General features: G+C 52.6%; 7 protein-coding genes across 7 annotated transcripts; 3 read left to right on the top strand and 4 right to left on the bottom strand.

Moving 5' to 3' along the window:
• Window positions 1-325: 325 nt before the first annotated feature.
• Window positions 326-1,776, top strand: PV05_10492 (uncharacterized protein; the record flags this gene model as incomplete). The annotated part of the gene is made up of 3 exons (XM_013456936.1): window positions 326-469; window positions 529-1,480; window positions 1,541-1,776. 3 exons carry the CDS (start codon window positions 326-328, stop codon window positions 1,774-1,776), a joined length of 1,332 nt encoding a protein of 443 aa, XP_013312390.1.
• PV05_10491 (uncharacterized protein) lies at window positions 1,551-3,977 on the bottom strand. The gene is made up of 2 exons (XM_013456935.1): window positions 3,578-3,977; window positions 1,551-3,529 (listed from the first exon to the last, which is right to left on the bottom strand). Exons 1-2 carry the CDS (start codon window positions 3,912-3,914, stop codon window positions 3,123-3,125), a joined length of 744 nt encoding a protein of 247 aa, XP_013312389.1. The 5' UTR covers window positions 3,915-3,977; the 3' UTR covers window positions 1,551-3,122.
• Window positions 3,978-5,018: 1,041 nt separating this feature from the next.
• On the top strand, window positions 5,019-6,295 carry PV05_10490 (uncharacterized protein). Its single transcript, XM_013456934.1, has 2 exons — window positions 5,019-5,574; window positions 5,632-6,295. Exons 1-2 carry the CDS (start codon window positions 5,255-5,257, stop codon window positions 6,074-6,076), a joined length of 765 nt encoding a protein of 254 aa, XP_013312388.1. The 5' UTR covers window positions 5,019-5,254; the 3' UTR covers window positions 6,077-6,295.
• Window positions 6,296-6,741: 446 nt separating this feature from the next.
• Window positions 6,742-8,346, top strand: PV05_10489 (uncharacterized protein). The gene is made up of 2 exons (XM_013456933.1): window positions 6,742-7,429; window positions 7,481-8,346. The coding sequence occupies exons 1-2, from the start codon at window positions 6,894-6,896 to the stop codon at window positions 8,058-8,060; spliced, it is 1,116 nt and encodes a 371-aa protein (XP_013312387.1). The 5' UTR covers window positions 6,742-6,893; the 3' UTR covers window positions 8,061-8,346.
• PV05_10488 (uncharacterized protein) lies at window positions 8,290-9,958 on the bottom strand. Its single transcript, XM_013456932.1, has one exon. It carries the CDS (start codon window positions 9,769-9,771, stop codon window positions 8,422-8,424), a length of 1,350 nt encoding a protein of 449 aa, XP_013312386.1. The 5' UTR covers window positions 9,772-9,958; the 3' UTR covers window positions 8,290-8,421.
• A 172-nt stretch (window positions 9,959-10,130) lies between these two features.
• On the bottom strand, window positions 10,131-13,410 carry PV05_10487 (uncharacterized protein; the record flags this gene model as incomplete). The annotated part of the gene is made up of 3 exons (XM_013456931.1): window positions 10,131-10,918; window positions 10,970-13,154; window positions 13,240-13,410. The coding sequence occupies 3 exons, from the start codon at window positions 13,408-13,410 to the stop codon at window positions 10,911-10,913; spliced, it is 2,364 nt and encodes a 787-aa protein (XP_013312385.1). The 3' UTR covers window positions 10,131-10,910.
• Window positions 13,411-14,209: 799 nt separating this feature from the next.
• Window positions 14,210-15,094, bottom strand: PV05_10486 (uncharacterized protein; the record flags this gene model as incomplete). The annotated part of the gene is made up of 2 exons (XM_013456930.1): window positions 14,210-14,548; window positions 14,654-15,094. The coding sequence occupies 2 exons, from the start codon at window positions 15,092-15,094 to the stop codon at window positions 14,210-14,212; spliced, it is 780 nt and encodes a 259-aa protein (XP_013312384.1).
• Between the last annotated feature and the right edge of the window lie 188 nt (window positions 15,095-15,282).

The following is a 15,282-nucleotide window of genomic DNA, read 5'->3' as shown; positions in this document are numbered from 1 at the left end:
AGCTAGGAGTTACCGCTACCTGTGTCTCCGGGAACGTTGTATTTGTCGTCTCTATACCCACAATATGTTCCTTTCTATGGCTAGATCCGGGACATTCTCACTGTGCGACATGTCCGGGCATTGCAAATGCCACCTGTATCTCCGGGAACTTATCACTGGTGGATATATGGAGCACTATCAACATTACCAAGGTGAGACGCCTTCAGTATAAGAGGCCGACTCCCATGTCCTTTAAAAGATGCTCGATTGATCAAGTTCTTCATTGCAAATCAGCAACTGCGATCAAATTTGGAATCTGAAGCAAACAACATTGCACACCAGCACAATGGGAAGCGTTCAAGAGATCAAGCCATACAGGGTCAGGGTGCTGGGCATGAACAGCGGCACGTCAATGGACGCGGTCGACTGCGCACTCTGCGAGTTCTACCAGGAGACCCCGACGTCTCAGATGAAGATGAAGCTGATTGCCGTACGTACCATTCATGAAGTTGACCCTCGAGAAACAAGTGCTTAACTTACCAATAACAGTATGAAGAAATGCAACACCACGACCCCATCAAGAAGAGGGTCTTCCGCCTGATTCGAGAGAACAAGACCACTCCAGAAGAAATGGCTCAAGTCAACATGGCACTGGGCGTCGATTTTGCCGACGCCGTCATCCGCATGCTGAAGAACCACAATCTGACACTTGACGACGTCGATGTGGTCTCCACTCACGGCCAAACCATCTGGTTGCTGTCCATGCCTCGTGGTGAGCAGATGAAGTCTGCTTTGACCATGGCGGAAGGTTCTATCATGGCCAAGATGCTCAACAAGACTATCGTCAATGACTTTCGAGTCCACGAACAATCCTACGGTCGTCAAGGAGCACCCCTGGTTGCATTCCTCGACGGTCTCGTGCTCCATCACCCGACCAAGCTTCGAGCGTGCCAGAACATCGGCGGGATTGGTAATGTCGCTTTTATCCCGAGTGATGCTGATGGTGGCGTTGATGAGATCTATGATTTTGATACCGGTCCGGGAAATGTCTTCATCGACCATGCCATGCGTCACTATACCAATGGCAAGCAGGAATATGACAGAGACGGACAATGGGGCAAGCAGGGCAAGGTATACCAAGACATTGTCGACGACTACATTCACAACCACTGGTGGTACCAGCACGATATCCCAAAGACGACAGGTCGAGAGGTTTTTGGTGACGAGCAGGCCCTGGAGCTGATCCAAAAAATCGAGGCTGCCGGCGGCAACAAGTACGATGTTGTGGCAACACTGACGAGGATCTCGGCACAGGCAATCTGCGAGCACTACAAGAGGTTCGGACCGCCTGGAAAGAACATTGACGAACTGTATATGTGCGGTGGCGGTGCACACAACCCGAATATCACGGACTTCATTCAGAAGACGTATCCAAACACAAGGCTGACTTGGCTGGATGAAGTCAATGTTCCAGGAGATGCAAAAGAAGCCATCAGCTTCGGTAAGTGGTCCAATTCCGACGCAAGTACGATGAGTCACCATCAGCTAATTTGATCCCTAGCATGGATGGGAATGGAAGCCATTGTTGGAAGACCTATGCTTGTCCCTCAACGCGTTGAGACTCGTGACCCTTGTGTGGTGGGCAAGATCACTCCTGGCGCCAATTTTCGTCCCTTGATGACAATGGGTATGGAGTTCGGCAAAGGGTATGAAGACCCCAAGACCGGTTATCTGCCTCCGGTCCGGAGCTTGGAGGTCATCAAAGGCTGGACGGGCAAAGCTGTCCATAACTTCTGATGAGATACATATACTTTCCAGTCCTCTATTGAGATTGACATAGCAATACTTGTGGTCTTGACTGTTCGCTGTTTCGGTGACGTACAATAAGCTTGCTTTTCTCGGATAAATGAGGAAGCTATGTATCGGCGAACCACATTGAGATCACTCAGCTCGCCACAAATGCCGTCGACGCGACTTGCGAAAGCTCCAATGGCACGCCTTTCGGCCAGGCCGAATTCGAGGAACTCTACCACAATCTGACGCACATCAGCGCGGGCGTCGCCTTGGGAGCCGAGCTTGACATGAAGGCAACCGTTCCAGGGCTGAATCTTTCCGCCGAGACCATGGTTCCGCGGGGATCTACCAACGATCGCGACGTTGACGCAATGTCTGGCCTTCCAGACCGATGTCGCCTCTGGCCCTGCGTTTACAGCCGCCACAGCAGTCATGGCCGCGGTGCAGGCTTCTGTGTCGAGCGCAACAGTTAGTCAGGGCGGAGCTAGCCCGACGGCAGAGAGTGGTGGTTCGAGCTACAGGTTTGATTCCGATTGTTCGTGGGTGAAGAAGATGTGCCTTTGCCCGGTTGTCGTCGTCGCTGGTATATTTATCAGCTTGGAACCATTCAATTGGGTGACTTGTGAGCTCAGTCAAGGAGAGTCGGACACGGCAAAATGCAGAAACCAGGGCACAAAAGTAGTCGGATCTCGATCGGATCGCATGGTTATATTCAGTGGACAGCTGGTCCAGTCTGCTTCTGTATGTAGGTAGCAGAGATCGTGCCTGGAATTCTTTCACTAGCCAAGCAGACGAAATCTGGCTTGAAGAGTGGAGAGACGAAAGATGCTCGAGTTGGAAGACCGCAGGAAACGTCATTGTATTGGGGTCGTTCCCATACCGTGCGATTCAGTCCGTTGGCGGACTCTACATGATGCTCAGTGGCATCAGGTCCATAGATGTCTGCTCTTTGCTCATCCACCGACCTCAATCCCCAACGTGGTAGAGGAAGAAACCACCACATCGCCCAGGGGGCCTCGTATAGTCCATGTAAGCCCTATTTTGCAAGCTCTGGGCGCGTAGCTGTCATACAGGTAATCTTAAAACAGATATGCACTTCTGATCGAGATTGTGACTGGCCAAATGGCCTCTGTATGAGCGTCTCGTGGGCCTATGATGACCATAAGCGCGTAGGTAAAGGCTTCGCCGCATGTCTGATTGCCAGCTCCTGCATACTCGACGCAGAAGAGGTGTAAACCGGACTGCCCACAATAGTTCTGTAATGACCAGGTCTTCACAATGAAGTACCACCGTTTTGCTGCCACTTGTGACTGATCTGATTCGTAACGTCTCGATAAACCAACTGTAAATCATCTCGACGGACTCAGTGGTCTGTTGAATCCTCCCACGCGGTTCATATACTGTCGGTATTCTGTCTTCTTTTCCTTCCGGACACCGTAGATCTGGTTGCCGGGAATCTTCTGGTTTTGTGTAGTCTTGAATGTCGTGAAACCCATCATCTTTCGTAAAAGAGCATCCTCGTCGTCTTCATCAACTGCCATACTGTCACCATCGGCGGATGGTTTCCCAGCGTCTGTTGGACCTGGTTTTGCTTTTGGTGTTGACCTTCCCTCTTCTGCCTTGGGTGGTTCTCGAGGCCGTGCCCGATCATGGTCGCTTCGTCGAGGAGGAGAGCGTGTACGGACAGAGCCACTTCCGCCGTCTCTGAAAGGTGATCGCGAACGTGATCGACGATGTGAGCGCTCGGTTCGGAAATCTGTGTCGCGTGAGCGGGAGATTACGTCTTTTAGAGTGGCTCGAATACCTTTTGAAGACCGGTGCTTGTCTCTACTCCTGCTTCGATTCCTATGACCATCGCCGTTTACATTGCGGTCTTTTGCTCCTCTGTCACGATCTCGTTCCCCGTCGCGGTCCCGGTCCCGACGTGGCCGCTCTCTCGACCTGCTGCGCTCTCTCCTCTTGTCATAGTTGTCTCTTGACCGTGATCTCTTCCGATGATCATCTTCGCGTCTGTGGTGGCGTGCTTGGTCTCTGTCACCCTCGTAGCGTGGCCTTGGTTTGGCGTCTCTTCCGCTGGAGCTGGGCCGTTCATCTGTCCGTTCATCTGTACGTTTCGCACGTTTTGCAGGAGGCTCGTCCATGACTACGACGTCCTAACAGCTTATCACCAAGCAAAGATAAATTCAAGGTTGCAGGCAATGGGGTGGATCTAGGCAATTATATGGTCTTGCTTGCCTGGCAAAAGATTCATTTTCTCGATTGCGCTTTGAGTGTATTATGCTGTGCCGTAGTGGCTTTACGGCGGAGAATCTGGGTGTTGGGCGCAACACCCCCCTCACCTTTTTCCAGACCTCAGCCTGAGTCGTGCGTCAACCGCCATGCATACACAATCAGACGTGCGCAGCAAACGCAGCAAGAGGCCTTCAGACATCTAGAATACTATAGCGCCCATCACCGTCGATCCACCGCAATCCCCTGCAAATGTCGACTGAGACGCAACGATCATGGAAGCCCATCTTGTCTCAAAAGAGCGATGGCAGCCTCGTCCTCCACGCAGCAAAGGCTCCGAAACTCAGGGTCAAGCCAGGCTTAATACACAAGGCAGCCATGTGCATAAGGCAGAGCTATTGACCTCTAAGCGATCCTCATCATGTCGCCAGTCGTTGCCGGCATTCGATGGCTGTGCACCATAAGTTACCCGGTATGCTGACTAGGATTTGTACGGAGTAATAAGTACAGTACACACATGCTGGGACCACCACAATTATGAACCAAACCCAGGTAAGCAATCAATGTGAGCGCTCTCGTTGATTTTTATATTGGCCCCAGTGACGACGTACCACTGTGGATGCCCAAAGCTAGCCTTCACGAGTGCTCGTCCAAGAGCTCATTAAGCAAGCGGTAAGCTCCGTTAGCGCATCGTATCCTGGATTCACCTCGACCTTGCGGAGCGAAAGGCGCTGCATCTTCGACCCGTTTGCTGCACATTGAAGATGAGCTGCAAATCTGAGTACACGCCTTGTCAGCCGTGTCGAGAAACAGATCGACGAAAGCCACATTTTAATTTTGCAGCCGCCGAGCTCTGAAACACCTGGGGCCGAACTCTGGGCTGTTAGCGTTGTGCCGGCGTATAGACCCTCAACTCCATAACCCCTGGAGACACTGTCAAGTCCAATGATAAAACGAGTTCCCCGACCGAGCCGTTATTTGACGTGGATCGAGCACTCTCGCGGTCCTCTGGGTCTCAGCAGCGTCTGGACCATTGGACCGCATCAAAGAAACCGCTCTACGAGGCCCCCCAGTCCTATGTACACCTCTGCCCGACCGTTGTGGTCTTGTTTTCTACCGATTTTTGTTGAGTCGACACCTCGACAACGCGACAGTTGAGGAAATCCTCTCGCACAGGACAACTTCTATTATTTTGAAGAGTCGCGCGGGATAAATCCTTCTGGACTCGACAAAGGAGATCTAGCACAACGCAATGGACGGCCTGCAGGTGGACGATTCTTCTCGCGAGAAGATGTACATGTCGAATGACTCGAGCAAGATGGTCGCGCCAAATAGCTATCCCATCAATACGCCTACGTCTCAATATCAACCTCCGCATCCTCAACCTACACAGACATTGCCAACATACCAGAATGACGCCCCTATGCCACAAAGACCACAAATGCCTTGGGGACTCTCTCTGCGAGCATACACGTTCCTAATAATTGGTATAACCGCTGTCGTCCTAGGCGCAGCTTTGGGGGGCGGTTTGGGAGGAGCCATCGCCGCGGTCGCCAATGACAACAAATCTTCGTAAGTACAACCTGCTTATTGAGACTTCACTTGTTCTCGAATTGATCTTCTGGCTAGCCCAACCGCCACAGTCACAGCAACAGTCACAAACGCAGCAGCGACCGCAACCGGCTCATCAGCCGCCACAGCGTCTGTGACAGGAGCTGTTAAGAACTACTCTCCCGTGTTGCCCGCCCAAGTCAACACAACGGCACTGGACTGCACCGATCAAGCCACCATCACCTCGTACTCCGGAGACGCATACACGCTCAGCTGCAACACAAACTATGGCGGTAATGACATTGTCAGCTTCATTGCTTACACGCTCGACACATGTATCAACGCGTGCTCGAACATGAACAGCATCGCCGGGAATACAACGTGCCATGGCATTATGTTTAACGCTAATATGGAGCACATTTATTCTGAAAATATGGGCAATTGCTGGCTGAAGTCACTGATGGCCAGCGCTTCAGAAGATGGATTACCTCCGTCTGTGGGAGCAGTACTGGCGACGTCGTGACACCGCCTCTCGCGGTTAATCGTTTGCATTTGTTGTTTGTCAGATTCGGGTTTATGTGATGATGAACATTCTTGCCATGGGACAGAAGCAACAGAGAAATGCTTTTTTGTGCCTTCCAATAACCTGTCCTCAGTGGTGCTCGTACTCTCACATCCTTTAGACACGTGGACGAACATATGGGTACGTCGACTGGAACTGGGTTACACGTTGGCATTGCTCCGTCATACGATCCTCGTCTAGCGGGTCTAGTGACTGCATGCTCTTGTCCAGATTCCCATGGCTTCATCGACAGTCACATAGGCAAATGGGCAACCGGCTGTCCGTAGTTGGCATGTGAGCAAGCATGCGAACATCACGAACGAGGTGTCGAATGTTAGTTGACTTGATTCTGGGGCGGGAATATGATACAGTATTGGTGACTTGGATATATAAGCTGTGCCAATACTTATCATAAGCCTGTCCGTAGTGTCGAGAGGTAGTGTATGACTGCTTGACCACCATCTGACGAGGCTGCATGGTAGACGAGGCTGTGCGGTTAGAGACTGAGATACGATTGGTTCGTTGGCTTGCAGCTGCAAACAGAGCAAACACAGCAAACACAGCAAACACATCGTCAGTGACTTGTCAAGTGCAGCCTACAAACGAGTTCACCGTTCCTGGTCACTCTTTGATCCTCGACCAGTCCTCCCTCTATCGTGATAATCAGCCCTCCATTTCTCAATCAATCTGTCAGTCAGAGTTCAAACTCGAGTAAAAACACCCACGGAGACCCTCAAGTCGAGTATCTGGACTTCTTCACTTTGTACCCCCGCCCGACATGAATCTCCTTCACTCCGCACTGGACAAGGTCAGGGACCGCTACGCTCCTATCTCACATACTTCGACTTTCCGAAATACAGGTCAAATCACACCTGAAGAATTCCTGCTTGCTGGCGATTACCTGGTGTACAAATTCCCCTCGTGGTCATGGTCAGACGCCTCCAGCCCGTCAAGACGCGTCAACTACCTGCCCGCGGGGAAGCAATTCCTCATTACGCGCGGTGTGCCTTGCCACAGACGCCTGGATGACAACTTTGCCGGCAGCAACGGCGCTGCTGACGACCTTGTCCGTGATGGTTTCCTGGGTGGTCCAGATGACGAAGCAGCTGGTGAAGATGAGGGATGGCTAAGAACAGGAGGCACAAGCGAGAAAGAGCAGGAAGGTTTGAGAGGAGAAGTACGATCTATGAGTGAAAGTGGACAACTAGGCAAGAAGGCCAGCGAGGAGGAAGACGATGACGAAATCCCCGATATGGAGGACGAGGACGACGATAATGAGGCCATCATTCGTGACAAGAGTGAAGGCGCTTCAGCGTAAATGTGACCGTCTCACATTGTTAGGACGAATACTGACAGAACTACCAGGCCTTTGCGAACATACACCCTCTACATAACCTACACTCCATATTATCGCACACCGCGCATGTATCTGTCGGGCTATCTCTCGCCCTCGGAGCCACTACCTCCACACCTCATGATGGAAGACATCGTGGGAGACTACAAAGACAAAACTGTCACATTAGAAGACTTCCCGTTCTTCGACACCAGTGTGAAGATGGCCTCGGTCCACCCGTGCAAGCATGCCAGTGTGATGAAAATCCTCCTCGATCGAGCCGACGCCGCTCTAAAACTGCGCTTGCAGAAACAGTCGACTGGGGGTGGCGCAGGAAACGTCTCCGGCATGGAAGGTCTTATTGACGACACTTCGAAAATGAAGCTTGCCGATAAACAGAAAGAAGAAAAGCGAGGACACGAAGCAGGTGTCAAGGCTGCGACTGGCGGTGCCGGTGGTGATGAATGGGAAGTCCTGGATGAGCAAGATGCAGACAAGGAAGACGAGAGCGAAAAGGTCGCCATCCGAGTCGACCAATATCTTGTCGTGTTCTTGAAGTTCATGGCAAGTGTTACGCCAGGTATCGAGCATGACTTTACAATGGGTGTCTGATTGAATCAGAATCAGAACCGTGATGTGTTTGGCATGAAGCATGGGACATGGGTACGATTGGCTGACGAGAACGGGGCATGATATAATGCAGATACGACACGAGCACAAGAGGATATACGTGGCTCCTTCAGCAGATGGCTCTGGGAGCTTCCCTTGACTTTGATTGAAGAGTGCTCTCAATTCCGCTTGAGTCAAGCATTCCATCCAATTTGGCTGAATAGTGAAGGGTATGAAAACGATGCATGATGCGTGACAGAACAATTTATATTCTATGGCACCATGCGTGACTCTTCCATGTGCTTGTGACTACATTAATAGCTCCCCGAACGCCATACCAAACGAGTATATCGATTCTCCTTCATCAGTACTGCCCACCCGGTCCACCCATGCCAGTCGGCCTCTGTGCGTAGCCGGAATTGCCGTAGCCCGGATTACTATTCCCATTACCAGCGCCAAACCCATTAGACCCGTTAGACCCAGGTCCTGGCCCTCTGGCAGCATTACTCGCCGCACTGTCCGCTCTGTCTCTCGCCGAAGGAGCAGGAGAAGTCGGCCGACTCACTGGCTTGCGTGCAATTTCCGGCGGCGCGGGCGATGTAGGTCTGCTCACGGGCTTGCGTTTGACGGCCTGTTGTTGTTGCGGCGGGCTGTTCCCGTTCCCGTTACCGTTCGGGCCGTTATTTTGACCCTGAAAACCCTCGCCGTTCGTGGAATGCTGTTGCTGTGGCGGGCCCGGTGTGGGTGGGCGTGCTTGCTGCTGCTGCTGCTGCTGGCCTCCCTGTAATGGCGGGCCAGGGCGTGACTGTGGAGGAGGACCACCTTGCGAGGGCGCTCCTGGGCGACTCTGCTGTGAAGGAGGATGCTGAGACGGTGGTCCAACACCACTCGGCCGATTCTGAGGAGGCTGTCCTTGGCCTTGTTGCGGGAGTCCGGCTGGTCGTGGCTGAGGAGCTGGGCCTGGGCGTTGCGTATTCGGCGGTGGACCTCTGCTCATTCCAGACAGTGGTTGTGGACCTCCTCCCGCTTGTCCCTGTTGCTGCTGGGTCTGCCCTGTCGGTGGACCACCACCACCGTTGGCTCCCGCTCCCTGAAATGCGCCGCCGTTCACCTTTGTCATCGGACCTTTCACATCACTCTGCACGCCCGGATTCCCCCTGTGACTGAGCCACTTAATCACGTTGTACCCTCCGACACCCCAAAGCCAGATGGAAACGGCCGCTGCGGTCGTGAAGAACAATACCGGCAGGAGAATCAACAGTGCCAGGCCCATTGCCGGAACAGCGAACAGCAACCCCCCAATCACGCCCAGCAGTACACCTGCAAGGATCGAGAAAATGAAGACCGACACCGTCATGCAGCAGAAGAGGACCAGAGGCAGACCACTAAGTGCAATCTGCGACAACAGGAAACTCGCAAGGTACGGCCGCTCGGTCGCGAACTTGATCAGCCAGTTTTTGTATTGTTCCCGTCTTTGCGGTGGGAGAGCCCGGTCGAGGATGGTGCTGCTGGTGCTGATGACTTTGGTGATGGCATCTCGCAACAGGGTGGTGAGACGGTTGCGGGTAGAAGAAGCTGCGGTGCTGCCACCAGCACCAGTACCAGCTGGAGAAGGGCCCTTTTCGGAGGACATTGTCGTTTGCTCCTCGAAGAAGTCCCGGATGGTATGACAGATCTCGTCGAATGTGGTCCAGATTCCGGGGTCGCGGTGCATTTTATCTGTCCCGTGGTATGCTAAAGGGTGGCCTTGTATCCCCGGGGCCAGGCGTCCCTCACTGCCTCAGCGTTAAAAATATCGTGCTGCTGCTCGCTTCGTAGTGAGCCTGACTGTCATTGGCATGTCACATCTCAGAGACTTCAGTATTCGGTTATCTCATCACCAGCGACAGTCGCGTTTGGAGCGAAAGGAATGGAATGGAGAGTGACACGGTCGTGCCATTTCCACGACAGTCATGTCATCGTTTGTGGCGTTCATGTGGCAGCTTCGCTTGTGGCTGTGGCTATGGCTGTGGTCGCTGTGGCGGTGCATTTTACGACTTCGGACACAAAAACATGTGCAATTCATTTTCTGCTTCATTTTGTTTATGCATTTCCTTCTTCCAGGAAATATCAATGCTCAATCATCCAGACAACACCCCCAACCAGAATCCCAGATGCAACAAGCTCAGACTCATGCTCAACTCGATCCTGATGCTCCGAGACTAACGTCAAAGCCACTGATGCCGCTCATTCATTCGTCTTTAGACTCTCCTTTTTCCAACCATTCCTGCATCCCGACTTCCCACCATCGACAGCAGGTCCATCTCCCACAAGCCCCATCTTGGTTTGTTATCATTCTCCCCGGCCCTTGAGCCTTTGAGCCATCCTATCAGTGCCGGTTCGCTCCGTTCATCATGTTGTCTTTGCTGTATTCATGGTCTTCGCACTTCTCGACAATCTCCAGCCCTGCCTCATTCTCCTGTGCAAGCTCTCTCAGCTTCTAAGGGATGATTTTGTCCCATATCCCATATTGACATACCCTTGGACTTGATTCTTCAGCAAGCCTCTTCTTCCTGCCCCTTTTGAGCTTCTGTTGTATGCCCAGAGTCTTCCTCAGCTGAGCACAGTCTCCATTCAGGACTGCTTGTGTGCTTCTTGTTGAAATTTTTCTTAACTTCTTTATTCCTTCAAAATCAAATCGACCTTTGCAGACTGACAACCATCCAGGTCTTCGCTGCTATACACAGCTGTGATATGTTCCTGCTCTAGTGCTCGATATCGCCGCAACGGCTCTGTATGTCCTTTGGTCAGCCGCTCCAATACTTCGGGTTGCTGTTCTCTGGCGGCCGTTCTCTGGCAGTCGGGCTGCCTCTTTTACATTCCTAGTCTCGTTGTCAGCACCGGCGAAGGATCATGGGAGTTTCCAACATTACCATTTCCTTCGGACAGCTTGCGGGTGGTCTCCTCAATGTGACGCAATGCCTTCTCTTTCAGCGCTCTCTCAAAGTCTCGACCTTCTTCCGTATTCGAAGTCTCTGTCCATGCGTCGCATAGCTTCGCCTTCGTCTCATGGAGCTCCTTCGCGAGTTCTTCGACACGAGCGGCTTTCTCGTCACGTTCGTCTTCCATCTTGGAAGCCTCGGCCCAAGCGTCGCATTTTTCCTCCTTTGCCCCATCCAGCTCCTTTTCGAGGTTTTGATTCTTTGTTTCGAGCTTCCTAATCTGCCGCCCGAGACTTAGGATTTCGGCATCCTTCTGTCGGCGAAGTTCTGTCATCGCGGCAGCATTGTACTCCTGAGAACTCGTCTTGAGCTCGAGACGCATGATGTTCTGTCGAAGAGCATTGTTGGCCTCGGAGAGCGACTGATTGTCCTTCTCGAGTGCTAGGTATCGAGATGCTAGTGCCTTGTTTTCGGCAAAGAGAGCCTGGCATTGATCTTCAAGCCCATTGTTATTCTCCCGCAAGTTGGCAATCATACCATGGACTTGGACAGAAAAGGCTTCGTTTTCTGCCTTGATTTGGTTGAGTTCCTGCTCTTTCTGTAGCAGTCGGTCAACGAGGTTTTTGATGGTTGCTGCTTGAGCGTGAGCCTCGAATGGTTCTATTGGCGAGGTTGTTGCTGTGTCGAAAGTGTCTGGCGGAGATGGAGTGGCTTCAGGGCTGGTGCCATATTCGTCTGGACTTGCAGCAGGGTCGAAATCATTGTGCCCGGTGGTCGGCTGGGGCCCAAAGGGCAGGTGGGAAAATGGATGGTTAGCAGGACCAACGTCCTGCATCTCAACATCCGGCATGTCAGTATCCTGCATATCAATATCCAGCCCCGCAACTACTGCAGCTGGAGGACCGCCGTAACGAACGTCATTCAGACCAGCGACAACGGCAGTTGGTGGACCACCATAGGCATCGGCATCATTCAGCCCTGCAACCACTGCAGCTGGTGGACCACCATAAGCATTCGCAGCAGAATATGCGAATGGTTCATAGTCGTCAGCGTCCGGTGCTGGGGGGTAAGCCCTCCCGAATTGGTTTCCATGGACTTGTGGTGCATGAGGATAGGCATCTGGCACTTGCTGCCCAAAATCCTCTTCAGCAGGATCCATTTCGCCAGAAGATAGCCACCCTTCAGCCGGAATTGGAAAGACCATACCCAACTGTGCCTTGGACATGGCCTGGACATACCGGACCATTCGGTCGTAGAAGCATTGAGGGATCGGACTGTCAAATTCAACCATCTGATGGGCCTGTATCGACACCAACCAGTCGGTCCAGACCAGATTGTATGGTTCGTGGACGAATTCCGGAGGAAAGATGACCTTCCGTACTGCTGCATCTGGTCGGTGGTACACATTGCGGCGGACCTTGGACTTGGTGTGTTCAAGGATGTGTCTCTTGCGATCGACCTTGACTGCTGGCTTGTCGACCTGGTCGATACGGCGCTTGCTGCCAGCGAGTGGTGCCGGAGTGTATTTTGGTGCATTCACACCGGGGAAGACCAAGAGCTTCGAGTCGTTGGCATCTGTGGAGGTGATCAGTACCATGCATGGAGCACGGACTGGTATGAGGGCGTGGTAGGTCAAGTCAGAAGCCAGACGCAAGGCTCCGAGGGCAGGGAGTCTTGGCAAGGCTCTTGCATTTTGTGTGGATGATGAAGCTTCATTGGCAAAAGGAGGGAGAGGACCGATGAACACAGTATTGCTATTGACTGATTCAAAAGATGACACAGTGCGGGTATGGACAAGTGCCAGTGTCTGAGTATCGACGACTTGTCTGCTTGTTGGTGCTATGGGAAAGTCCACGCCAATGATTTCTAGAGGAAGCAGTGGTCGAGACTGCTCCCACTGTGCCAGACATTTTGATGGTGATGTTGTGCTTTGGTACTTGTTTTGTGTGGTGTCGAACTCCCTCAAGGACGACTGCAGACTCTTCAAGATGCCTTCGTACGTTGCTAGGCCATTGTGCTTGTTGTTGACTTGGTTGGCAGGCATGAGGGACTCGGCGAGGTCAATAAGCCGCAGTGCTTGCAGCTCAGCTGTGAGAGTGCCAGAAACTGTCTTGATTGCAGGCAGGGATGGACAGGGTGTTGTGGTGCTGGCAGGCTGTGGTGTCGCAATATGTTGCTGAGGGATGATGGTCAGCATCATTGTCCGGCAGCCACATCAAAGGATTCAATGAAGCCGGATTGGTGTCATCATCTGTGCTCACCTTCGGAACCATTCTTCGAACTGCTGCTCCAACGCGTGTCAGAGGGTAACCGATGAGTTCTGGCACGGCCTGGAACGCGCGCTGCGTCATTGCCAGTATGCCTTGCTCCATACCTTGTGGAGGAGGGTTGATGTTGTCGGGCTCGCGTTGCTGCGCGATGGGGACCTCCATCGCTGAAGCGAGGTGGCAGGACGGATGGTGATATAGTATGCAAGGATGTATCTTTTCTGATAGTACGAAGGGTAGAGGAGATGGTTATTGGGCTTTGGGGATTGATGGTATGCGGAGTGGTGATGGTGTTGGTGGTGGGAAGAAGAGAGGATGACAGGATGATCTAGTTGATATTGTGATCTTGACACGGCGAGGCAGCGCGGCAGCCTGGATCAACAGTGAGTGAATATGTATATACGGTGAAGACCTCCCAGCAGTTGATGCGAGGCAGTTGGTGGTGGTGGTGGTGGTGAATCAGCAGCCGCTGCCTCGGTCACCACGATCGCGCAATGTCTGGGATCAGCTCGCAACAGGATTGAATGCCAATACTAGTATTCACCGCAAGGCCGACGGCTCGAGACAGCCTGCATCTTCGTACCTGTGGTGTTGAGGTGTCTGAGAGGGCGTTGGCAGTGAGTCGTATCATGCCCATCCTGCCGTTATTTCGTCGACCGAGGCTGCCCCAGGTGTCCACGCTTTGATTCCCGAGTCTTGCCGGACCTGATATGGCGAAGAGATGCTGAGAGCCTCCGTCCTAGCATGATGTGAGTTGAACAAATAAGCAAATCGGAGGCTGTCATTTGATAAAGAAAGAGATCCTCGCGACCATTTCAAACCAAGAGAGGAGATCTGGATTTTCACCGCTGGCAAAGACCATGGCTCAACCTGCTACTGAATACGTATCTGCACGCAGCATCGCAAGCAGGAACCTGTCTGCCAACGCCGACGGGTTGCCGAACTTCTCGAAGCTCGCATTAGCTCAGACCTTCTCACCCGCAGCCCGGCGAATGCAGTCCACGACGAAGCCTGGGTTGCTCAGATAAGGCGCATGACCCTCCTGACATCTCTCCACATCAAAAGCACCTTCTCCCGCAGCAATGATCCTCTCCTGCACGGTAGGTAGCAAGGCACGGTCATTCTCCGTGAGGATGTACGTGCTCGGAATCTCCTTGAAGGCCGTCGTGGTGGCAGGGACGAGCAAAGTTCCCAAGGAGTGTGTGCCCATAATTTCCAACGCAGCATCCACATCCTTGGGGTCGCAGCGGTTATACAAGAGCTCTCTGCCGGCGTCCTTGTCGCCCGCGACCATTGTACCGTCCTGATCATGGTTGTTAGCAGCCGCTCTAAAGCCAACGGTCCTCGGAAAGAAGAAGCAAGCAAGCAGCATGCAGGCAAAGACAACTTGCAGTATGGACCAACATACCTCTTCGATCTTGCCCGCCTGCATCCGTCGCATAGCCGCCTGGATTTCCTCTTCCGTGACGGGGTTGGTCGCATCCTGAAAGGTTTGTCCTTCCTTGGGTGCAACCGCGCACATGTAGATCAACCGCGTCACACCCGTTTTGAATCCTTGCTCTTCTCGGGCTTTCTTTCCCAAGCCCTTGACAGCTTCTCCCATTGGAATACCGCCATACGAATGTGCTATCGTAATGACGTCCTTACCGGCGTCCAGCTTTCTCAAGACTTCGTTCCGAATCGCTTGTGCGTCCTTTTCCCAGCTTGGAACTGGTGGCTTAGCGTCGACTGAGGCCAATGGTACGCCTACTGCTTCGTATTCGTGCTCATGTAGCTTCTCGATGAGCTTTTGGTAGTGCTGTGGCCTGTGCCATGCTCCTGGCACAATGACAACAGCAGGCTTTGACATTGTAGTGGCGTAGAAACGTGTTTGTATCCGAGGCTTTGTCAAGGTCAAGAAGAGTGGCGATCTGGCAAACCCAAGCATTCCGAGGTTGCGTTATGTGTATAAAGACGCACATGTCAAGATTTTGCGAGGCGATGCCTTGTTTATATAATATGTGGCGGTTGCGGCCAAAGAGTCGAAACAACACATCT

Source organism: Exophiala xenobiotica, assembly GCF_000835505.1.
Source record: "Exophiala xenobiotica strain CBS 118157 unplaced genomic scaffold supercont1.6, whole genome shotgun sequence".
Classification (NCBI taxonomy): Eukaryota; Fungi; Ascomycota; class Eurotiomycetes; order Chaetothyriales; family Herpotrichiellaceae; genus Exophiala; species Exophiala xenobiotica.
This window is presented reverse-complemented; position numbering and strand designations above follow the sequence as displayed.

Coding starts and splice junctions, on each gene's coding strand:
- PV05_10491 (XM_013456935.1), bottom strand. CDS start 3,914: ATGGACGAGCCTCCTGCAAAACGTGCGAAACGTACAGATGAACGGACA. Junction 3,530..3,577: donor CAAGCACCGGTCTTCAAAAG/GTATTCGAGCCA, acceptor CACGCGACACAG/ATTTCCGAACCGAGCGCTCA.
- PV05_10490 (XM_013456934.1), top strand. CDS start 5,255: ATGGACGGCCTGCAGGTGGACGATTCTTCTCGCGAGAAGATGTACATG. Junction 5,575..5,631: donor GCCAATGACAACAAATCTTC/GTAAGTACAACC, acceptor TCTTCTGGCTAG/CCCAACCGCCACAGTCACAG.
- PV05_10489 (XM_013456933.1), top strand. CDS start 6,894: ATGAATCTCCTTCACTCCGCACTGGACAAGGTCAGGGACCGCTACGCT. Junction 7,430..7,480: donor AAGAGTGAAGGCGCTTCAGC/GTAAATGTGACC, acceptor CAGAACTACCAG/GCCTTTGCGAACATACACCC.
- PV05_10488 (XM_013456932.1), bottom strand. CDS start 9,771: ATGCACCGCGACCCCGGAATCTGGACCACATTCGACGAGATCTGTCAT.